This window comes from Leptonychotes weddellii, chromosome 12 (genome assembly GCF_054177405.1).
Source record: "Leptonychotes weddellii isolate Sample4059 chromosome 12, ASM5417740v2, whole genome shotgun sequence".
Classification (NCBI taxonomy): domain Eukaryota; kingdom Metazoa; phylum Chordata; class Mammalia; order Carnivora; family Phocidae; genus Leptonychotes; species Leptonychotes weddellii.
Window position 1 is genome coordinate 77,587,407 of NC_138380.1, and position 26,200 is coordinate 77,613,606.

The 26,200-nt window shown below is 37.5% G+C and overlaps 1 protein-coding gene across 1 annotated transcript in view; it reads right to left on the bottom strand.

The window, feature by feature from the left end:
• The window catches only part of RELN (reelin), a 288,596-nt gene that overhangs the window by 233,559 nt on the left and 28,837 nt on the right, over nt 1–26,200 (bottom strand). The window contains 2 exon segments of the mRNA XM_081799707.1: nt 3,831–3,882; nt 8,946–9,042. Coding sequence (XP_081655833.1) covers nt 3,831–3,882; nt 8,946–9,042 — 149 coding nt within the window.

Below are 26,200 nucleotides of genomic sequence, written 5' to 3' on the forward strand. Positions count from 1 at the left end.
GTGGCATGATAGAGTTTATTTGATATGCTTAGTAATTTAAGACATTTCTGTACACATAGCTCTGGGGTACTTGGATAACGCTTGTGATGGAACTGAAAATGTTTACAAGAGCAATATAAAAATATCAAGGCAATAACTTACTCAATTGTGGCTATATGTCCATAACTGTGAACATAATTCACCATGAAAACCATGAATAATGACAGAATTCCCTAAAAAACTGTCCCTATTACATCTGAATCATCACACTACACAGTGAACATTTAACATCCTTAAGGAATTCCAAGGAGGGACACTAAATCTGACTGGCCATAATGAACCATTAGTATAGAGTTGGATAATTCCACAATCCACAAAGAAATATAAATGTTGGATTGTCTACATACAGTGCTTTTTTATAACACACGCAATATAATTTTTGAACTGAGTATAAACGCAATGGCTGCTCCTTGACTCTACGTTTGCTTTTTTGGTATTTGGTTATCATGGGACTTGTAAAGCTCAGGATGAATTCATGCGATGATGACATCTCTGGAATCCGTGTGTGTGCCCTCATCCAGCCCCCATGCCATCTATATAAACGGAATGATGCTACCCGAAGCACTCATAATGAGTTACACAGAACCATTTCTGAAAAGTTGTGCCCACACTTCCATATTGACCATTTACCCCCATACACCACACAGCTTTTGGTTTGCCACTACATTGTTTCTTGGCCACCCTAATCCTTCTTAGTTCCCAAGATTTTTATTCTCAAAATGCAGTAAGCAAATTCCCCAGTGAAGTCCTAAGCAATAAGTTATAATTCTTCACTAAGTATTTTGTTTCTGATGAAACCAAAGAGGGAGACAAACCATAAGAGACTCTTAATCTCAGGAAACAAACTGAGGGTTGCTGGAGGGGAGGAGGATGGTGGGCTGGGATAACTGGGTGATGGACACTGGGGAGGGTATGTGTTGTAATGAGCACTGGGTATTATATAAGACTGACGAATCACAGGCCTGTACCTCTGAAACCAATAAACATGTTATGTGTTAATTAACTGAATTTAAATTAAAAAATGTTTCAAAAAATAAAAATAAAAATAAAATAAAAAATATTCTGTTTCATTTCCAAAAAATGACATGTTAAAATTTCTTTTTGATTCTAAAACTGCCACTCAGAAAAGATTTCTAAGTATTTTTTTAGTTATAAACTTGATATATTTTTATCTATCTGTCACCTATCCATCTACTTATCTCTTCCAACTTCCTGACTCTGTTATTCTTCTAGTCTTCTAACCTAGGATTCAAATCCGTGCTTTAAATAATACAAGCAGCTCTCTGGCCTGGTAGACGGCGGTCCTTGTTTTGCAGTAAAGTCAAGGGCTCTTATTAAGTAGTCATATGTTTGGGTCTAGTCCCAAGCCCTTGGTCATGGTGCTTGTTCTGGCTTTGGGATCTCAGGCACCAGACCCTGAATCTTCTGATTGTCCCCTTCCCAGCCCTGTATCATCAGCTCTGTTGCTCCTGGTAGGGTGATATTAAAAGGAGAGGAAATTAATCTCTACCAGCTCCATGGTATACTCCTTACTATTTATAAAAATAGAGGTTTTTGTCCCCTTTAAGGTAGGATAATTTCATTGGTGCTGGAATAAAATTCCTACCTACCTTGAAGAAAGTTCAAATACTAGTAGAATTGTGAAGCATATATTTTAAAGAGGATTCTCTTGTATTCTTTAATTGGTTAGAAATAATATCTGAAATTAATGTTCATTGCCCTAACAAAAAAGTTTAGAATTAATACTTGGAATACAGATAAATAGGAAAACCTTTTCAGCATATTTTTAAAAATATTAATAGCATAATAAGTTTAAACACATTGGTTCTAGTTACTTGCCTGTCATGCTAGAGTTTTTTTTTTTTTTAAGACTTTATTTATTTATTTGAGAGAGAGAATGAGAAAGAGAGAGCACATGAGAGGGGGGAGGGTCAGAAGGAGAAGCAGACTCCCTGCTGAGCAGGAAGCCCGATGCAGGACTTGATCCTGAGACTCCAGGATGATGACCTGAGCCGAAGGCAGTCGCTTAACCAACTGAGCCACCCAGGCGCCCTGTCATGCTAGAGTTTTTAAAAGAATTGTTTCTGTAGCACCACAACTTTCAAAAAATGCACTTCACTTGTTTCTGATTATAAAAGTCTTGCATGCTCTTTACAGAACATTTAGGATGCACTTGCTAACGGATCCAAGAAAACCCTCATAAGAAAGTCTCATTATGGGGCGCCTGGGTGGCTCAGTCAGTTAAGCATCTGCCTTTTGGGGGCGCCTGGGTGGCTCAGTTGGTTAAGCGACTGCCTTCGGCTCAGGTCATGATCCTGGAGTCCCGGGATCGAGTCCCGCATCGGGCTCCCTGCTCGGCAGGGAGTCTGCTTCTCCCTCTGACCCTCCTCCCTCTCATGCTCTCTGTCTCTCATTCTCTCTCTCGCAAATAAATAAAATCTTAAAAAAAAAAAAAAAGCATCTGCCTTTTGGCTCAGGTCATGATCTCGGGGTCCTGGGATCGAGTCCCACATTGGGCTCCTTGCTCAGTGGGGGGGCCTGCTCCTTCCTCTGCCTCTCCCTACCACTCGTGCTCTCTCTCTCTCTCTAATAAATAAATAAATAAATCTTAAAAAAAAAAAAAAAGACTCATTATTTTGTTTTAGCTAACACTTTCCTTATGACCACATATGGACTTCGGAACAGTCTGTAAATTGTTGTAGTCCTGCTTTCGATGTGAGAAGAAAACAACCCAAACTGTAACAGGCAGTCTCACAGTAAGGCCTAGGGAAGCTTCCGTGAGGCACGCAGAGGAGAAGGTGACAGCATCATGGCTTGAAGAAAGCTGCGCTCGGGCGCAATCAACCACAGAGAGCTCCCGGCTGGGAGAACGCCGCTCTGTGATCAGGACTGGGGGGCTACTGCGGGAGACAGTCCTTTTGCTAATGGTGGTTCTCCAAAGAAAAGCGGGTGAAGACAGTGGGGTGGGGGGGTAGGGGACGGGCCTGGGGAATGAAGGAAGCTGTCCGTGCCCGCTCCCGAGGCACAGCTGCCGCATCTTCATGTCACAGAGGCTGGGAGGCGGTTTCCCTTACAGGACCCAGATCAAGAAGACGAGCCCCCATCCAGAAGGCTGTATCTTTCTTTACCTAGAACATTCCTACTGGAACCTTGTCCGTGTTATTTATTAATATATGCCTTTGGAGATGAGAACGGAAGGTAATACAGACAGCAAAGCTGTACACACTTGATCCAGGGGTACTTTATTTTACTGAATGCTTTGCGTAGGAATTTTGAGCTCTACTATAAAAAGCACTTAAAAGAAATATGGCCAGATACATTTTTAAAATTATCCATGCCTGAATTAAACATGGATTATTTGTGCCAAACACGAAGCCCTAACTGGTTTCTCTCAGGCAACAATAATTATCTCTTTCACTACCAGCCAGTCAAGGTGCAGGAAATTCAACAGATTTTCAGTCTTCTTAATCTGAGCAAAACACAACCAGTCAGGTAATTCTGCTCTAACAGTCCAATCCCAATCGTTCGAAATCCGTATGTAAATCACTTTAAAATGTTTTGGGTTCTCTGTACCATTCTTAAATACCGCTCCCTGCTGGAGAGAAGTGAGAACAGAATGCAGCATTTATGATTTTAAATTTCATTTTTAAAATGTTTTAAATTATTTACAGCAATGTTAAGATGGATTCTTCTCTAAATCTAAAAGCACTTGGCACTATAATCCAGATGACACACTATGATTAAAACAAACACCTCCAAGTTAAATTGCTATAATTGCTAAAAACACTTACCAATGGAAAATTGGAGGACAGAGGCTGTTGTTGTATTAAGGCTGGTGGTAATCTAGAAAAAGGAATATACCAAAATAAGACAAGATAGAAAGATAGGAGGAGAAAGAGGAAAGGGGGTTGAAAAGAGGAAAAAAAGGAGCCATAAACAGATGTTGCATTAATCCAGTGGTTAGCTTATTTTCATCAGTATGTCTGAACATACATTTCATGGTGCCCTGTGGGGAATAATGCTGTGAGATCCTGATTTAGACTCTCAGGGTCCTGTTGAAAACCATTTTCGGTGTGATCTACCAGGTAATCTTGTGAGGGCACTTAACACAGTCCCCTCCACTCACCCCTCAACCTCCCCCCATCCTAAACCAACAAATCTAGAGCCCAAGCGAAGGCCATAAAAAGGCTCCCAAACAAAAACTAGGAGGTAAATTAAGAGCAAATGAGGAGAATAAGATTATTTTGCAAAGTAAATAGAAATACAACAGCTTAAGGTATAGGATTTCGTTAGGGGATGATGAAATGTTCTAAAATTGATTGTAATAATGGTTGCATAATTTTGTGAATGAACTAAAAGTCTTGATTTCTATAATTTAAATGAATGAATTGTAGAGTATGTGGATTATTTCTCAATAAAACTGTTACCTCTCCAAAAAAAGTAATCAAATTATGGGCCTAGAAATATCCTTCCAATACATTTCTATTACTGTCCTTTAATCTCATGAAGAAGCATGCTTAAACAATTTTCCCCCTTCTGAAAGAGGAATGGTACCCTATTTACTCTGAAATCAATTTAAATTTTTAAAAAATTACTTATTTATTCTGTGGAGCAGTGACTTCGACCCATACCAGTTCACATGGGATGAGAATTAGGGTTCTCATTTTCAGTGACTCTCTTGTGGGGTTCCTGACCTTTGTAAGCTAATGAATGGGATGCCTCCCATGACTGCACCTATAAATTATAAAGTGTACAACTGTGTCTTCACCATGGCAAAACCAGTAAGCTTACTTCCGCTTTTTATATGTCATAATATCATCCTTAGATTTATTCCTGCACTTTGTTGGCCCCCATGTGATGGAGTCCACAACTGCGGAAGGGTCAGGAGATACCCAGTTTATGAATCACTGTGGGAACTAGTGGGGAAATGAGTGAGCAAGCTTCTTGTTTTGCCAGAATTCAGCTGAGATGTGAGTATCCAAAGATCAGATGTATGCTTCCCATTTCTACAACACAAATTGGAAAGATGACTGAATGTATGCTTTAAATATGTGACTCTGAAGTCCATGAGGAAGCAGGAAAGGTAAAAGAGGGGAGGGCAAGAGAGACATTTTATACATTATTAGATTATCAGTATAGATATCAGCTCCTAACTGATTTTAACGGTAGCAAAAATCACTGATGTCAGGGTGTCAGAGCAAATTCTCTCTGTTTAATTTAAATCCCTCATTATCACAGATTATCTACTAAAAGAAAACTGGCCCATCACGCCCAGAGCTCTATTTCCTGCTCTCTTCCCCTCAACTAGAGTCATTAAAGAAAAATGCACCAACAGAATTTTCTTTAAATAACTAGGATACCAGCTCCTTTTCAAGATTCCTTTAAAAGGAATCTGTTCCCTCCCCCCTCCACACACACACAATTTTTAGAGTAAGTTCAACTGTTTGTCCCCTAAAGATAATTTAATCTTACAGTCCAAAAAGTCACATGAAAATTTTTAAAGTTTTCACATAAATTGAATGAATGCTCTTTCCACCTCTGATTTTATATAACTGAGTAGATTCCCAGGTGAATCATGAAACACTCCTGAATATAAGTTCTTTGAAACAATGGTATCCTATGTAAGCTAAAAGCACCATGGTTATTGCTAAGGCTGGTGCATGAAATATCCGAGAGAGTCTGAGATACTTACCCTGTTGGTGTCATAAAGGACACTGTGTCGCCTGCATAATGAAGTTCCACAGACGTGACCGTGGCTAGCAAACAGTAAGTTGCTTGGAATACTGCCAAATTTCAAATTACATGTGCTAACGGAGAGTGAGTGACCCTGGACCTAGATTAGTCATTGATTCTACATTTTTTTTTCTCCACCAGGGAAGCTAAGGACTGACAGAATGGCTAACTCCCATTTCTCTACCTTTACCCATTTAGCTCATTAGTAAAAGTGTCAGCTACAAGGAATAGGAAAGATGAAGAGAAAAAAGTAACAGGAAGCATTGCCTATCAAATCTGTTCACCTATGTTTACATTTGGGGGTTATAAATTCTTTCTTATCCTTGGGTTCACATATGTAATTTTAGTTTGCAAAGTTATTAAGTCTTTACATCTGACATTCTGAAAATGAAAAGGGTCTCTTACATGGCTTTTGATAAACCATACAGCAATTATGAAGTCTGACAGAACTTTTCTCCTACCAAATCTCAGTGGTCTTAAGTTATCAAATAGACCCTAAATCACAGAAAATTAGTAGGACCACAAAATGAATATGAATTTGCTACTGGCTGAGGCTGTTTATTCTGCACATCTTCCCTGCAAATTTTTTGGCGGTATGATGCTGTTTTAGCCCAAACTCCTCCCTGCAACTAAAATGCATTTCCAAATATATGAAAATAATTCAATAAATAATTTCTTTAAAAAAAAAACAGGGGGTCACATAACCCACCTGTTTCATGCTCTGAGAGAGCACATTTTCTCTTAAAGGAGTGGGTAAGTGAATTCCTCATGTCCTTCACTTTGGACCAGCAGAATGAATAAAGTTGGGATGTCACCACCCGAATACGGAGACCTCACGGAGTTAAATAAAATGTGTGAGGGCTGCAACCACAGCAGCAGTGGGGACATAAATGCCTGGTGTTCTCATGTGACAGCAGGTGCCACCTCTCACTGACTCTGGCTTTTATTGAAATAAAATGCCACATGACTGAATTCACAAAATGGAGATGCTCTTGCTGGCATCACAGAAGATATCGAATTAGCCTACTAAAGTTCTTTGCCTGTGATCCTTTGTTTCACAACTTCAGTAATTTATGAAAAAGAAGGCAAATTTGTTAAAAAGGGATTCTGGGGGGCCGATACCTTTCATCAGTTCTCACGCACAACAGTTTTGACTGTATTCAGTCTTGAGCACCAAGCAAATATTTGAATTTTAGTGAACATAATAGCACGTTAACTGACAACTGAATTCCTTCCTTTTCATTTGGTTGATCTGTCTTCTGTAAACACAACTTGGGTACAATATATATTTTTGCTCCTGGGACACCAACACAGTATAAAAATTGTTGAAAATTAGAAGTTGCTAGTGTGTAAAATGTGGATGTCATCCCTGTCTTTATTAATGTATCTTCACTCTATTCCCTTGGAGTCCACAACACAATCCTTCGTACTTATGATGGGAATATAAATCTACATATGTCTTTTTTTTTTTCTTCCTTGGAAGAAGAAAATTATTTCAAGTATTTTCTTTTTTACTTGAAAGGCTAATCTCACATTAATTATATAATACAATTCAAAACTAGCCCATTGGGTACATAAACTCTAATGCTCAATAAACTGAGGAATAGTGAAAACAATCAGGATTAAAATTTACATGGGTCAAATAAACTAGATACTCAGTTTTTAGTTTAGAAACTGTAGAAATAAGAATTCTGGCATTATATTCTTAGAGATGTTTATTTCTTATTTATCAGTAGAAACAAAAAAGAACTTGCCAAGCATCTCCAGAAATATTATCAAATGGGAGAACATTCTAAAAAAGGCATTTATTCTAAGCTCAATTAACTATAGTAAAATTTTATTTTGTTTAAAGTTTTACAGCTAATTAATTCAGTCATGGTACATTATTTAAAATGCACTAGCAAATCTATTTTTCAAGAAGAACTTCACTACCAGAGTCACATTTGTCTGCAGGAATATTATAACACCTTGTGTGACTTGAATTATGAGCACCTATTATTTTAATTTGCATCCAATTAATTCTGTTTGTGTTCTAATTTCAGCTAAAAATTCTTCAATTTATCAATGTTCTGCAGCTCCTATCTTTAATAAATTAAATGTATCCATTGCCATGAAAGGAGTATTCAAGCAGCATAAAATAAGAACCATGTTATAAAAATTAATTTACTCTCACTTTGATAACTAAATCTTCTTCTAATTGCCTAGCTAGTTTTTCTCCCCTTTGTATTGTGGAAGCCTGTCTTCTGGCCACTTTTAAAGTTAATGAATTTGAAACATGATGTGTTTTGTAGGGGTGAAAAATACAACCTGTTAGAAGCGCTATAGCTCGAGCTGAAAATCAGAAAAGCAAAGCGTTATAAGAGACGCTATGAGTAGAACACTTCTCGCAAACAAATTGAGCCAGGAGTATAATATAAAATATTGCTTTTATATCCTTTTTCAAGAATGTGAAATGTAATCTTTCTGCCAGAACCAAGTAACAACAAAAGGCTCATTAGCTGCATGCCGATGGCTAGTGGTTTCATTGCTTTTAATTTAGAATGCTCATGTTTCATTTTACATATGATCCAAGAACTTCTCTTTGGCAGGCAAAGTCTAATCAGTCTAAATTAAAGGAAAGTAACCTACTCCTAAACAATTTGGCATAAACCAGAATTTGTTCAAAACTAGTTTATTCAGTGCACTTTCACTTCTTAAAAAAAATTCAGTAAACTTCCTCTGTGGTTGGGACACAAAGTTTTAAAATAATGTGATAAAGTTGCTTGTCTAACATTTTCGGCTTGCAAAGAGAATATAAGACAGTTAAAAGTAAAGCTTTATACAAGAATTTAGAAAGCCATAAATTATTTAAATATGATATACATATATATGTGTGTCATCTCTGTTACATGTATGTCATACCCATATTTTTAAAAAGCCATCTAATCATAATGATGCACCATGTGTATCCATTGATGCTGCCCATCGTATTACTGAATTTTTTATTTTTACTTTTGAAAATAAACTATAAAACCACTGTTCCCCATTTTGAGATGTTTGTAATAGGATTCATAATATAAACAATGCTGCAAATTTTCATATGACTTATAAGAGCATAAAAGAATCTTTTGTTGGCAAAACGCTCCATAAAGACAGTGTATTTGGAATAATGTACATAAATAGCATGTACTTACCAATTCTCTCGGACCATATGGCTCACAGAAGGTGACAGCATTGCCATGCATAATTGCCCCACACTGTTCTCCAGTCTCACAGTTGTTACATTCAACCCTGTGAGAACAGAGAATGCACCCCCAGCCTGAGAATTAAGTAGCACAAAGTGGTTTATTGCTCAGGTAAGGAAAGATGTAAGCTACCGTTAATCGGTTCAAATCAACATTTTGAGGAAGGTTATAGTTTTTTTTTTTTTGTATTGTGACATGTTTATGAAACATGAAACCAGGAAGCCTTGAACTAAAATCCCAGTTCTTTCGGTCACTCACAGCGGTGGGCAAGTTACTTAATCTCCCAAAGTTTTGGTTTTCTCACCTGTACAATGAGGATAATACTGACCTAAATCTCACATGAGGATTAAACAAGAGAGTGCATGAAACACAGAGTACAGAACCAATCTCCTAGTAGGCACTTAATAATGGCAGATGGGTGTTTTTATTAATAATTACATATAATATATACCATATCCAATACAAGGATGTTTGCAAATATTAACGTTAAGCGAAGTAATACACACTTAGATAATGAACTAAAACTTGTATCTCTGAAAACAAAAGATGTTTTACCAATTTTAATTTTCTTTTGAGTTGTTATAAGCATAAATGTTTAAAATTATTATCCTCAAATAAATCTGAATGTCTATAAAATATACCATGCTAAAAATAATGGAATCAGACTATATTTAATTTACATATTAATATGAAATATATACAAATTCTAAATCAAGCAAATTTTGGATAACGAGTTGATACATTAACCTTGCAAATAACTTAATTAGCTGCTTTTTTACTACTTTAAAATGAAGTGGTCAACACAATCTTAGGACAGAATCTCAAAAATAAATGCATTCATGTTTTTAGTAGAAATTGAAGGTATGAGGGGTGCCTGGGTGGCTCAGACGGTTAAGCGTCTGCCTTCGGCTCAGGTCATGATCCCAGGGTCCTGGGATCGGGTCCCGCATCGGGCTCCCTGCTCCTTGGGGGCCTGCTTCTCCCTCTGCTTCTCTCTCTCTCTCTCTCTGTCTCTCATGAATAAATAAATAAAATCTTTAAAAAAAAAAAAAAAGAAATTGAAGGTATGAAAATTCTGGATTTGACTTTGCATATTTACAGTAATGCAGTGCTCTGCATCGTGACATCTCAACCTACAATCATTACATACCTAACATGTAGAGAGATAATCCATGTTTCCTCTGTCTGAACCTCAAACCACATGAGAACTATATTTCATGCAGAAAGGACATTTTCAGAGATTCACATTCTAGGGGCCAAACATTGTGGAAAGGGTAGCATGCAGGCCCTTTGTTTTGGAGATCACCGTGTTTCACCCTTTCAACTATTTGCTAATTTCAGAGAAAGAAGGAGTAGGAATTCCCATTCACGGAGGAAGAAGACAAAAGTGTGAAAAGATACCAGATATCCCATAAAGCCAAGAAGCAGAAGCACAGTAAATAAGTGAAAACTTGGCAAATAAATGTAAGTATTGCCTACATGAGAATTGCACGGATCAAGTGATTGGTATTATTCTTTTGAGCTGTGTTCCCATAAGCAGATCAATAATGTCAAGAACCTTTGATTTTTTTTTTTTTAGAATAAACAGAGAACAATTTCTGATATGAAATTTAAAATGCCAGTGCTTGGGGCACCTGGGTGGCTCAGTTGGTTAAGCGACTGCCTTCGGCTCAGGTCATCATCCTGGAGTCCCGGGATCGAGTCCTGCATCGGGCTCCCTGCTCGGCAGGGAGTCTGCTTCTCCCTCTGACCCTCCCCCCTCTCGTGCTCTCTCTTTCATTGTCTCTCTCTCAAATAAATAAATAAAATCTTTAAAAATAAAATAAAATAATAAAATAAAATGCCAGTGTTCATAGCATCACAAATCTTAGTAGGAGATTTAAATCTTCTGCTGATTACTGTGAGCAAAATTCTAAAAAAAATCTTTGACATTAGAAAAGACATAATAGTAGCTTCATAAAGGTGATAAATGGATCACTGTTTTATGCCTGACATGTTGTATTCCACAAATATCTGTTGAATGAATGAAGGAATATAAGACAACTTCATAAACAGTACTGTTATTAAAGGTTGAGATCTTAGAATAGGACCTGCACATAGCTAACATGATGTGTTAGTGTGTTGGCTATAATAATAATAATGTTACTATTATATATAATATATATAATTATTATTATAAATTATATTATTATATTTTATTATAAATTTTCACCATTTTCATCTAGAACTGGTATACTAGGTTTTTTCCCCACAGAGAACCTATTACATGAACTTCTTATTACACTTTCTCTATCTTTAAATTGTACATTAATGTTTTCAAGGAATGTGATTGTGATACAAGTAGAGAAGTAACACAAAAATTTTAGTGGGGTTCTTACTTAGTGATAGATGAGGATTATTTGGCCTCCAGGTCATTGTGAAATAGCTTGAGAGAAATATCAACTTTGAAAGAGAAAAATTTTTTAAATGTTTCAACCCTCACAATGACTATCTGCCATTTTCCTTCAGCGACTGTAAACTAAAATCTTCGTTGTTGGTGAAAAGCTGGAAGATTTTCCTCTAAGATCAAAGACAAGACAAGGATGCCCACTCTTGCCACTTTTATTCAACATAATACTAGGAATCCTACCCACAGTAATCAGACAAGGAAAAAAAAAAAAGGCATCCAAATTGGTAAGGAAGAAGTAAAACTGTCATCCTTTGCAGATGACATGATACTATATACAGAAAACCCTCAAGACCATCAAAAAACTATTAGAACCAATAAATTAATTCAGTAAAATTGCAGGGTACAAAATTAATATACAGAAATCCATTGCATTTCTATACACTAATAACAAACTAGCAGAAAGAGAATTAAGAAAATAATTCTACTTACAATTGCAGCAAAAAGAATAAAATAAAATAATCCCATTTACAATTACATCAAAAAGAATAAAATACCTAGGAATAAGTTTAACCAAGAAGGTGAAAGACCTGAACTCTGAAAACTATAAAATATTTTTGAAAGAAACTAAAGATGACACAAATAAATGGGAAAATACACTATGCTCATTAATTGGAAAAATAAATATAGTTAAAATGTTATGTACTAACCAAAGAAATCTACAGATTCAATGTGATCCCTATCAAAATGCCAATAGTATTTTACACAGAACTAGAACAAATAATCCTAAAATTTATATGGAATCACAAAAGACTCCAAATAGCCAAAGCATTGTTGAGGAAGAAGAACAAAGCTGGAGGTATCACAATTCCAAAATTCAAGATATACTCATCAAAACAATATGATACGAGGACAGAAACAGATACATAGATCAATAGAACAGAACAGAAAGCTCAGAAATAAATCCATACTTATATGGTCAATTAATCTGTGACAATGGAGGCAATAATACGCAATGGGGGAAAGACAGTCTTTTCAACAAATGGTGCTGGGAAAACTGGACAGCTACATGCAAAAGAATGAAACTAGGTCACTTTCTTACATCATATACAAAAATAAACTTAAAACTGATTAAAAACCTAAATGTGAGACCTGAAATCATAAAAGTCCTAAAAGAAAAAATACACAGTAAACTCTTGGACATGAGTCTTAGCAATATTTTTTTGGATCTGTCTCCTTAGGCAAAGGCAACAAAAGCAAAAATAAACTACTGGGACTATATCAAACTAAAAAGCTTTTTCACAGCAAAGGAAACCATCAACAAAACAAAAAAGCAACCTAGTGAATAGAAGAAGATTTTTGCAAATGATATATCTGATAAGGGGAAAATATCCAAAATATATAAAGAACTTATACAGCTCAACACCAAAAAACTAAATAATCCAATTAAAAATGGGCAGAGGATATGAACAGACATTTTTCCAAAGAAGACACAGAGAGGGACAACAGATGTATGAAAAGATGCTCAATATCACGAATCATCAGGGAAATGCAAATCAAAACTGAAAAGAGATATCACCCTCACATCTGTCAGAATGGCTAATCAAAAAGACAAGAAATAACAATTGTTTGTGAGGATGTGGAGAAAAGAGAACCACTGTGCACTGTTGGTGGGAATGTAAATTGGTTCAGTCTCAACGGAAAATGGTATGGAGGTTTCTCAAAAAATTAAAAAAAGAAATACCACACAAACTAGTAATTCTACTTCTGGATATTTTCCCAAAAAAACAAAAATATTAACTCAAAAAATATTAACTCAAAAAGATAAATGCACCACTACGTTTATTGCAGCATTATTTACAATGCCAAAGATGCAGAAGCAATCTAAGTATCTATCAATAGATAAATGGATAAGGAAGATGTGATACACACACACAGGAATAATACTCAGCCATAAAAAAGAATGAAATCTAGCTATCTGTGACCACATAGATGGACCTAGAGGGTATTGTTGTAATAGAAATAAGTCAGACAGAGAAAGACAAACACCATATAATTTCACTTACATGTGGAATCTAGAAAAAAAAAAGAAACAAACAGAAAGAGATTCATAAATAAAGAGAGCTGGTGGTTGTCATGGGGTGGGGGAGGAATGATATAAATAAGTGAAGGGAATTGAAAGTTATAAACTCCTAGTTATAAAATAAGTAAGTCACAGGGATGTAAGATACAGCATAGGGGGTATGGTCAATACTACCACAATAATTTTATATGGTGACAGATGGTAACTATACTTACCATGGTGATGCATTTCATAATGTCTATAAATGTCGAATAAGTATGTTGTACACCGGAAACTAATATAATATTGTCAACTATACTTCAATTTTAAAAATATAAGATAAATAGGCTAATTAATTCACAATAAAAGCATCATTGTTGATATGAAGTCTGAGGCTTGAGGTTTGAATTCCCATAGCAATCATCATTCTACCTACAAATATTGATCATCAGTCTCCAAATCAACTGTATATCAGAAAAGTAACACACCCCCTTCCCTACAGCTTTTATGAAATGGGATTCAGGTGCAACCTAGAAGTCTGTATATTGTTTCAAAGTGATTCCAACATAGATGGCCTACAGCCTGGCATTAAGGAACCAGTGACTAGACAACAGACGTGTGATGTGTTTGATTTTGATTTTGATTTTGTAAGATAACAGAAGCTAAACACAAGAAAAAAGCAAACAGACAACAGCCCTTCTCCCCACTTGGCTCAACAAGCCTTCCAGACCTTTTTCTTCTTCATTGTGCTATACAGATCCAGAAACTTGAAATAAAATTTATAAAGTCATTGGTACCCTGTTGAACTTAAAGATTTAGAATTACCACGTATTTAGAATTATTCACTGGGTTGCTGCTACTTGGAAGAACAATGGCTTCAACAAGGATTGATGGAGCAAATCCATCAACTTTCTGCCAACATCTTTTAAATGTCCTCTGCTTGAATTTCTCAGTCTGAGAAATTATTATAATTTATGCTGAATGCCCATCCCTCTGGGTGGTCAAATCCAACAGACTCTTGGCTGCCAATGTGTTATTTATTCATTCATCATTCATTAATTCATTCGTATAATTAACAAACTTGTGTTAAGGACCTATAGGTACTGTGGCGAGCTTTACTGGTACAAAGACCAATAAAACAGCGTCATTTTCTTCCAGGAGTATACACTACAGAAGAAAAAGCAGAGAAACAAGCACACAATTACAATACAGGATGCCAATGCAATGGTAACTATTTATGGCCTTCTTTTATGTGGCAGATATTCTAAAGCCCATGCAAATCTCTCAACCTCTCTGTAAGACAGTTGTCAGTGTCCTCATTCTACAAATAAGAAAACTGAGCTTCAGGGCGCCTGGGTGGCTCAGTCGTTAAGCGTCTGCCTTCGGCTCGGGTCATGATCCTGGGGTCCTGGGATCGAGTCCCACATCGGGCTCCCTGCTCGGCGGGAAGCCTGCCTCTCCCTCTCCCACTCCCCCTGCTTGTGTTCCTGCTCTCGCTGTCTCTCTCTGTCAAATAAATAAAATCTTTAAAAAAAAAAAAAAAGAAAAAGAAAACTGAGCTTCAGAGAAGTTAAACATTTGCTTGTCACCCAGCTGCAAAGGTGACAGAGTTGCAATTTGGCCCCGGGCCTGCTAACTCCAAAGCCCATCACATTTTCCGTAGCGCCTCACTCCTTATAACAGGAGTATGTACCGGCTATCATGGTACCTAATTCAGACAGAGGACGGAAGGGAAAGTTCCCAAAGGAGGTGGTCCCAGATCTGGTCCTGAATGAGAGCTGGGAGTTATTCAAGCAAGGAAGAAAGGTGAGGGTGTGACAGGGCACAAAGAACACAGAGATTATGACACAGAAGTAGAACGGCCACTCTAGTGAGCTAGTATGACTGGAACCATAGTGGTACCTACAGAAGGGTGGCAAAGGATGGCGCTGGAAAGTGGGAACCAGTTCATGGAAGGCCTCGCGCGCCATTTACAAAGTGATAGGTGTTATGCTACTAGTTCTACAAACAACGTCTCAATAAATTCATATAAAACCCCTTCCCTCCATTTTTAATCCCCATTGAGAGGATGTTAAAACTGAGATTTAGAAATATGATTGTCCAAGGTTAGACACCTTATAAAGAAGTGGGATTAAAACTCTCATTCTATTTCCAAAGTCATGATACAAATCCAACTTTTAGTAAAATTACTCTAGCAAATGAGGCAATAGAAGTAGAAAAAATCAGGACTACTGATGTAACACAAGTAAGACGTGATAGTGCCTTGAAATAAGGTAGAGATGGAGAAAAGTGGGCACATTCTAGAGTATTCTTATTCAATAGAAATGTAATGTAAGCCACATATGTAATTTTCAACTTTCTAACAGCTACATTCAAAAGTAAAAAGGGGGGTGCCTGGGTGGCACAGTTGGTTAAGCATCCAACTCTTGATTTTGGCTCAGGTCATGATCTCAGGGTCATGAGATCAAGCCCTGCACCGGGCTCCACACTCAGTGCGGAGTCTGCTGGAGATTCTCTCTTTCTCTCACTCTGCCCCTCCCCCAGTCAATGCACACTCCCTCTCTCACTAAAATAAATAGAATCTTAAAAAAAAAAAAAGTAAAAAGAAACAGGTGAAATTAGTTTTAATAATATTTTGTTTAACCCAATATATTCAAATTATATTTTAACATGTAGTTAATGGAAAATTATTAATGACATAGCTTACATTCTTTTTTCATACTAAGTCTTCAAATTGTGGGGTGTATTTTATACTTATAGCACATCTCAATCCAGACTAGCCACATTTCAAGTGCTTAACAGCTTATGTGACTAGTGGCTGCCATTATTGGACAGCACAACCTTAGAGAATTACAGGGCTTGGAAACTGACTGCTCTCTGGTTCTGCCCATAACTGGAGATGACCAGCTGACAATGGTTATATGTACCTGAACTTCAGAGAAAGGAGATCATCACTGATAACGACAGTTTAAGATGTATGGTTGAGGGGCGCCTGGGTGGCTTAGTCGTTAAGCGTCTGCCTTTGGCTCAGGTCATGACCCCGGGGTCCTGGGATTGAGCCCCGCATCGGGCTCCCTGCTCCGTGGGAAACCTGCTTCTCCCTCTCCCACTCCCCCTGCTTGTGTTCCCTCTCTCACTGTCTCTCTCTCTGTCAAATAAATAAATAAAATCTTAAAAAAAAAAAAAAGATGTATGGTTGAAATCATAGGAGTGCATGGGGGTCAGGAGAGAGGGAAGGATCTTACAAAGTGAGAAGAGAAGAGGTCCAAGAATGGACCCCAAGGGAACAATCAACCATATTGCCTTTAGTCTGGTTTCTGGAGAGCTCTAACCATCATGACCTTTCAGTGTGTAGCAGTCTGAGCTTATCTCCTCTTCCTTTTCCATGATTATTGGCAGTGGGTTCACTTTGGTTCCTAAAAATCTGTTGCTCATCAAGGTGACTTTCCTAATAATGAATCTATAACATGACCTTCCTTATATTTTTTCTATAAAGTGAAGCATTGTAATAGTATGCATAGGAATGCCATTATCAGAAAGGAAAAGGCACCATAATTTCATCATGAAACAATGATCTTTTTTTTTTTTTTTAAGATTTTATTTATTTGACAGAGAGAGATACAGCGAGAGAGGGAACACAAGCAGCGGGAGTGGGAGAGGGAGAAGCAGGCTTCCCGTGGAGCAGGGAGCCCGATGCGGGGCTCGATCCCAGAACCTGGGACCATGACCTGAGCCGAAGGCAGACGCTTAACGACTGAGCCACCCAGGCGCCCTGAAACAATGATCTTAGTGGAGACTAGACAGTACAAAGGACAAGAAAAAGTGACCCATGTCGGAAAGAGAAGGTGAGTTTCGAAAACCTACAGATGTAAACAAACATTTAAACTGTGGCCTAACAATTGAATTTTCTCAGGAAAATGACCGGCTTTGTAGAATTAGGTAGCATATTCTTCAGAGATTGGTGGGAAGAAGGAAGTTTTAAATAATCCAGTTAAACAGACTTTTGTTTTTCAATTTAAAAAGGAATGTGACCTCCCAGGCTAAGGATTAGAAATGAATTGCTTCTCTGCCTAATAGTTAAAGTAACCCTGAATATTTCCCTAATCTAAGAAAACTTCCCCCTTCTTTTCCTTTTTCCCACTATGAAAAACAGAACATAAGAATCTGACAAATACCATGATGCATCATATGAACCGCATACCTCAAAATATATTCTGCCATGAACAGTGTGATTAAAAGACATTTTAAGGGAAATGCTTGCTATCCCCAAAGACCATGCAAAGCCTGAATCTATTAAGCCCTCTCTGAACCCATTTATCATCCGCTTAGGTTCCACATGAAGCTTATCTATTACTAGAGTTTACAGATCATTGCACGTTCGAGTTAGAGGGCATCTGAAATATCACTGAATCACCCCCTCATTTTACAAATGATAGAACAGGACTAGAATTCAGGTTCCCTGACTCCCTGTCCAACATTCTTCCCAGGCCACTCTAACACAGTCAGTAAGAGGAAAGAACTCTAATTCTCTAGAAACAATGTGCACTTAAAAAAAAAATGTTTGTCATTCTTTTTACTATCAGAGTTTATTTTGAAAAGCTATGATGACTTTTCTTAAAAGTTTTTTTTTATTTGATAAAAGGATTTTGTTATGAAGATGTACAAAAATAAGAAAAATGTCATGGACATCACAGGAAATGTTAAGAATGAATTTGACTGAAGTACCTCATCAAATTCAATATTCTTTCGCTTATGTACAACCTTAGATAATTCATCACAATTTTATACATAGACTATCACACTTGTTTTTTCACTAACAGAAACATAAAATAATCAGTAAACATAAAGGCGGGTACTTGTTGACCAACACATCTAGGGTCAAACCATAAACAAAAGTAAAAGAGAAAAAAAAAAAAAAGAAAAAGAAATGCTTTGAACCAAGGTTTTGTTTTTCACTATAACAAGCTCCTTGTCAATTTGAAACTTGTTATTTGGTGTCAATTCTCTTTGTTTTTTATTATTTAGGTGGCTGTGTTTGTCTGGGATAAAGAATTATATGTGATGTGCATTTATGCTGTAGAGAGTATACCACTGAAGGTATAATTATGTTTTCAATCCTGACTGAAAAATTATTAGGCTGGAAAACATGCCAACTACCCATTCAGTAGGCACAGAGGAAGCTGAAGTGAAATGTCTCTGGAGGATGCGGTCCCCATGTAATGCACTAACTCACACAGGACTTTTAGGAGCAGGAAAGAGGAGGAGAATTAATGAGAAAATTGGGCTCCTTCACACAATAGGAGATTTATGAATGGTTGGTGGTGACATCATCCTCATAACAATAAATAAATAATTGAAATATTATTTTCTCAAGAGCAGTCTAATTACATGGCTCATTCTTCTTTTTAGAGCAGAGTGAAATCACTCAGCCTTTAGTCAGGCATTCTGCTGAGACAAGTTAATCACCTGGAAACTCACTGACAATCAGTTATCATCAAATTCTCATCTACATGCCATTTGTCCCCAAGATCGAGGACATCGGATTATCTCTCCAGAATTTATTGCCTCTGAAAAAGTCAGTGTCTGGGACTCAGCTTCAAAGAAGCAATCCAGCATTCTATGAACCAGAATTGTGGATCTACCAGCATTTCTGAATGGAGATATTAAAATAATCTTAATAAGTGTACTGACTAGAAAAAGTATTTTAAAGTGGAAAAGGGAAAAGAAAAGAAAAATCTCTTGACCCCAAGGATAACAGGACTCTTTCTCAGGAACCGCTCACACGGCATGTCTGACAAAATCTGATGTTTGAGTCTGCAAGGCAAGGACAGATCAGGGACTGGTGAATCCACCAAAGTAAATGGGACCCTGGGGGCCATTTGGTAGCTAGGCAGTCAGCTGACTTCTTCTGGAGACACCAAAGCTCCTGGTACTTCCCATTAAAACCTTAACAACCAGAAGATTCAACTTTTGACCACATTTTATACTAAAGAGACAATGTTTCATAATGAAGAGGGCATAACTATTTTCTTGTGAAAGATTAAGCTTTAAAAAAAAACCCTATTCTCTTTGTATGTAGAATATTTTTAGAAAAACAGCAAGGAAAGTTCACTCTATAAGACTGAGAATAATATCACCTTCAACGATGTCATGCCTTTTTTTTTTTTTTTTAAGAAGCTAACACATGCCCTCAATGTGAAAATGACAAACCCCATTTATGGCTCATCCTCATTACTTCTCACTGAGGAAGCTAAAAGAGCTCTTTTTATTTCACTAGGGAGTTTTAAATTTTGATCTCTCCTTTGTTAACAGGTACAATGACAAATATTATTTGGGTTGAAAATAACCCTTCTAATACCCTACTACTGCATGCAATATTCTGACCTCCTACTATGGTGAATTCCACTACATGCTGCTTGAAGAAATATTTTCTCCCTTGTTTCAAATGTACTTGACATTTAATTCCATTGAGTGAGCTCTTACTTCTGTCATCTAAAACAGAGATTAAAGAAGGAAATAATAAGCCTCAAGATTCACACCTTATTTTATTGGTAGGACACCTCCTGGTTAACCTTTCTATTGTAGATGAAGCTTTTCCCCAGAGCAATGACATCATAGTAAGAAAAGAAGAGGAATGAGGGGGAGGAAGCAGAAGAGGAAGGCTAGAGGAGAATTTTGTAATAAAAGAAAAAAGTTATTAACAAAAGAAAAGAAAGAGTGAGAAAGAGTGGGAAGAGGTGAAGAAGTCAAGAGGGAGGAAGCAAGAGAAAAAGTAGAGAAGGATGCACATAAGATCAGAATATTGGACCATTCAACTCTAAAAAAAACATCAAATTATAATTTCATAATTCACAAATATACAGATATATTAGAGGTTCTGGCAAAGGTATGTCATCAGAGAAAAGATTTATTTTGCCTGACTGTTCTCACCTATTCATGATCTCCCTTGGTCACCGCTCTTGAAAAAAAAAATGTAAGGTTTATGCTCTGTGTTACATTGGGTAAGTCTGTGAGGCCATATGTCTTCTACGTGATCATCATTACCAACAAAATCTCCTGGAAATCCTTCAGCAGTGCCATAGAGACCTTGGTGTCCGTGGCTAGCACCCCCCTTCACCCAATGCTGTCTTACTGCCCCTGAGCCTGCTGAACCTTGAGCAAAGTGGATGGACTTTTTATTCAGTTTCCTTCCCAGTGACACCATTCATCAGTCTAACTTTTTTTTCTGATTTCTTGGAAACCACTTACATTGTGGTTCTCACACCTGGCTACTAAGTGGGGTCCTCTCTGTTTTTGTTTTTTCTTGGGGGGGGGTCCAACACACCAATGAACTATGAAGCTATTTTACTGCTTGCTTGACTTGTTTCTCTTTTAATCACGGAATAAAGCTCCAGCTAGAATAACTCACCCTCCTCATCCTAAAACCTCTGTCTTTTTATAGTCTTTGTTCAGACAGTTCTTTTTCTCAACGAAAATAAATTGTGGTAAGCCAAATCATCCATGTTTTTGCTCTATTTCAGAATAATTGCTCCAATAAATTAGTATTTTCAAGAGAATACCAGATGCAGCAGAGTCTGTGATCTCCCTTTCGCTGGTCCTGTAGTATGATCATTTACAGATACAAATGGAAATGTTCTAGTCTTTTCTTGATTCAGGCAATCTTACACAATGGCACCCATGGCTTTAGCTTCCTTAGCTATAAACCGAGGGGCTTTCTGTATGATAAACCAATGGGCAGAGGTCTTCATGTATCAGAGGATCCAAGACAACTTGATTTGCATCTTTCTTCTTGATATCTCATATCCCTGTCGGCATCACAACTTACTCATCTAAGATGCTTCTTCTGAGGACTGACTCCTGTTCTTCCCTGGTCTCTGCTGAAAAGGACATCTCTGCTATTATTATTGTGCTGGAGGGAAAACATCTGTCGTCGTCAAGTTGCCATTTATCATCATGTTTTCTAACAGTCCCACGTTTCCCACTAGAACATCAGAGCCTAGTGATATTACAGCTCCAAATGCCTTCTGTGATCTTCAGAAAACAAGCATTAAAGGGATAATCTGTTAAGCAAAACAAGGATTCCTGCTTTACTTTGTAATTGCGTGGAGGATAAAGACACTTCTTAAGAAAACTTAAGTCGTTTTTCACAAATCATTCACTTTTTAGTTCCTTTAACCCTCTTTCTCTCTGAACTCTTCACAACTGCAAGTTATGAATCAATAATGTCTCCTCTTTCTTATTTTTTTCTCATTTTCTTATTATTGCTGAATTTTTTAATTGAGGTAAATTTGCACAGGGTGAAATATATAGACCTCCCGCTTTGACAAGTGCACATATCTACGTAACCTAGGCCCCTCAAGATATATATAACATATTTGTTAACCCCAGAAAGCTCCTCCTGCCCTTCCCAGTCAATCTCCTATCCCGGAAACAATCACTAATCTAATTTCTAGCACTTTAGATAATTTTTGCCTATCCTAGATATCATTGAAGTGGAACCACATAGTTAAGATTAAATAAATAAATAAAATCTTTAAAAAAAAAAAGAACTATTTTGGGTCTGGCTTCTTTCATTCAACATAGAGTTTTTGAGATTAAACCGTGCTGTTTCAACTATCAACAATTCACTCCTTTTTATTGCTGAATAGTATTCCATTGTGTGGATATATCACTGTTTATCCATTCTCCTGCTGATGGGTACCTGGGATGCTCCCGGTTTGGGGCAATTAGCTATGTTTCCTTTTAATAAAACAAAATCAGAATTGTGCTCCATTCATATGAAATACTGGCAGTGCTTATATATACGAAAACAGTTTAATTTATAAAAAGGAACTATGAAGTATAGTTGATGTACGAGTAGTAGATGCTTAAGTGAAATGTTAAGGAGATAAAACTTATTTGTAAGTCCTTAATTTCTTCTAACTTTCATTATATGAGGGTTTCTTCTCACTTCCCTCTTTTTAAAAAGATTTTATTTATTTACTTGAGAGAGAGGGAGAGAGAGTAAGCAAAAGAGAGAGAGAGCTCGAGCAGGGGGTGGAGGAGTAAAGGGAGAGGGAGAAGCAGACTCCCTGCTGAGCAGGGAGCCCGATGCAGGACTCGATCCCAGGACCCTGGAACATGACCTGAGCCAAAGGCAGATGCTTAACTGACTGAGCCACCCAGGCGCCCAGTCACCTCCCCTTTTTTGGAGGTTGGAGGATTGTCTCTATATGAAAAAGACACTCATGATCCCTTCCATCATATAACACAATCATATGATACTGGAGAGTTGTCAGCAGTGCTGATAAATTGGTACTACTCTCAGCCCCTTGCAGGCAGTGGCACATTCAAATCGATGAAGTTACCACTGCGGTGTAGAGGGAGACTTGTGATGCAACATCAGGGAAAGTAGAAGTAGAGAAGCCTCACTCCCAACAAGCCTGAGCCACCACTATATTCCCCTAAGGGGATTTTGTTGTTCTTTTCATTTGTAACTTGACTTGTCATCTCTCATTCAAACAAAGCAATCAGAAGTGCCTGGGGAGGGGAGATACAGGGCCCCTTTACTAGCAGAGCCCCAGAGATATTTGGGAAACAAAGAGCAGAAGGACTCTATGCTCCTCATTTCAGATAGGTAGAAGGACCCTAGCTGTGTAAACCAGAGCATAGCATCGCCAAGATGCCCATGGCCCAGATCCAGGAGCAGCAGAACAGTTTCCTTGCCCTCAAGCCGGCATCAAAACAGAGCCATGCCCCGAAGGGATGGTTAGGACAAGGACAAAGGACAAAGATCAGTCACCAAAGATGAGACAGGGAGACACCATGGGTAACCGCAGGGACAGATGACTAGGAGACCAGAGGTACATCTTCATACCACCCTGGCTTTGCAGCAATAAATCCTCTGAAACTTCGTTACAGCATCAGAAAATGGGAGAGGGTGAGCCAAAGGTGACTGAAATTAAGTTTTCACCACTTGTAGGAGGGGGACAATAAAAAGAAATTAAGTTGGGTTATGAAAGAATAAAATAAGTTTTATTTCTATGATGCCCAAGTTTGTGGAGAGAATTTACATTTGTGTAAGCATAAACAATTTCTGGAAGGACTGGAAGAAACTAACAGTTGTTGCCCCTGGAGGAAGGGAATATAGGTGTAGTGTGGGAGGAAGGCTTATTTTTATCATTTATTTTTTAATATTATTGGACTTTTTGCCAAGTACATTTATTAATTTTTCAATGAAATCTAATATTTAAACTAAGTAGATAGACAGGATATTCAATGTTGAATTGATGGAAAAAAAGTTTCTTGGTTCTATTTCAACTGCTGCCAAACAGTTGGAATAGTAACTGGGCTGTTATGTTCATTCATAATAATAGTCATATTGTTTTATGTTCCTTGTTTTTTACATACAGCAATTTGTACATGAGATAATAAACTTGGCTATCAAAAAGTACAGGTAATGGAGTGAAAAAAAATTGATTTTATTAGATGAAGTTAATGGAAGCAAATAAGTTGTGAGCGATTAATTTTTAAATGGCTCCTCCTCTCCCTCATTGCACAGACATGACTTCAGTTTCTTAATTTCTCCTTTAGCTTGTCCTTAAAAATTACAAATTAAATAACACATATGATGATTTTCAAACCCCAGGGCAGAAACATGCTTACAAAAACAGTACATTTTTCTCTTGTGGCAAATTCTCTGATGATGTATTTAGTCACAGGAATTTGGCCAGAAGCCGTGCCCCAGACCCTCTGTTGTATGTGGTGGGGGGCCCAGGGTTCCAGAGTGGGCAGCAGGGTTTTCTCCTTCCCACATTGTCAGAGTTGCCCAGTGATTTCTAATTCTGTGGGGGTGAAGAGAATCAAAGACAAGATCATAAAGAGCAAAACTCACATACCAGTACGTGTTCGGAGAAAACAGATCTCAGGAGAGTCAAGTCTATAGAGTTCCAAAATAAAGTAGGGCTTCGTTACCTTACTGGAAATATTTGACTGGGATGTCTGATTTTATTGGGTGCTGGTTTCTGACTTTAGGGAGTTTACATCTATTTTTAAGGATTTTGAGACAGCTCCTATCCTCTTTTTTCCCCTTCTCTATGATTCTACTCTATTTTCACGAACATACGCTCCATATATTATATAATGCAGACATATTTACTCTGATGTCCATTTTTCATCCAAATGCAAAGAGGGAAGATATGAGGACTCACTTAAATAAACTGTTTGACAATTTTTTAACTAATAATGATTTGGGGTCATTTGTGGGCTTAGAGTAGGCAAGGAGAACAATGCACAAATCCAGCACAGGAAGAAGACAGGAAGGGACAGAGGGAAGGAGGGAGAGAGAGGAAGGAAAGTAGGGGAAGAGAGCAGGAGAGGTGAGGGAGAGAGAGTGAAAGAAGGAGAAAGAGAAGGAGGGAAAGGGAAAAGTAGGGAAGGAGAGAGAGAGAAGAGAAGAGGGGAAGAAACCACGTTTACTGAGCATCTACAGTACCAGATGTAATGCCAGACCTTTGCAGGCTCATCAAACTAGAACAATGCTGTAAAAACAGTCTTCGTCTCACTTGTACTGACAGGAAACAGGCTCAGCGTGGTAAAGAAAGCTTCCCACTTTTCTCAAGGTACTCTGCTGGCCCGTGGCGAGCTCAAGAGTCAGACGAGACATGCCTGACATCAGAACCTCTGCCACCCTCTGCTCAACAAAGTCATCTCCCAAAGGATGAGAGGTTCACAGTCGGGGCTTTTTCTTTTTAATCTTAAAGGGGCTACGTGAAGGAGACTGTGAGCAATAAGGGTTAAAGTAAAATTACTCTGAAGTAAATTTGATAGAAAACAGAAGTACATGGCTTTTTAAAGTTAATAAAAGGTGTTTTGTTTTTAAGTGGGAAAAAGCTTAGCTTAAGTGAAAGGGACACAAAATCCATAACTTTGGTCAAGGAAGTATATATCAGATCAGTCATGAAAATGGGTGAAGCAAAATCAATCATGTTTTATTGATTTCAAAAATAACAGAATTTGAACCACATAAAAGTCACATTTTGTATCTGTCAAGAAAACTCGGTGAAGACAATGAATTAGCTTGACAGAAATGAACTTGCCTTGAAAGAAACAAATCATCTGATAACATCTATATTAATGGAATATAAAAAACCCAAATGTCAGGAGGAGGAGAGAACCTTTCCTGGGTACACACTGTGCTTAGAAAGTTTCGTTGGCCTTTTCCTAATAAAGATTTTCAATTTATTTTAAGAAATTTGTATTTAGGATATGTTCACAGGGAAGTGAAATTTTATTGATAAATTATATCTTAAATGGCATATAAATTATGAGACTTTATGACTCTGTCCAGTCTGATTTTTACTGTATAGTATGCGGATCGGTACCTCTTTCTAGAAAAGACAGAAGTTCCTCCATCTAGTATTGAAACACCAGCCCTCTCTATATGTCATCTTCAACACTCAGGTCAAAGACCACTTTCTCCAAGAAAATCCCACCAGAGTCGTCTTTCTTTTTTTGGCAGTACAGTATGTATGTGTGTTATTTGTACCCCTCTATTATACTTAAGAATTTCTATCCTGATTCTTAATCGCAGGAAACAAACTGAGTGTTGTTGGAGTGGGGGGTGGGGTGGGAGGGATGGGGTGACTGGGTGATAGACACTGGGGAGGGTATGTGCTCTGGTAAGCGCTGTGAATTGTGCAAGACTGTTGAATCTCAGATCTGTACCTCTGAAACAAATAATGCAATATATGTTAAGAAAAAAAAAAAGAAGAAGAA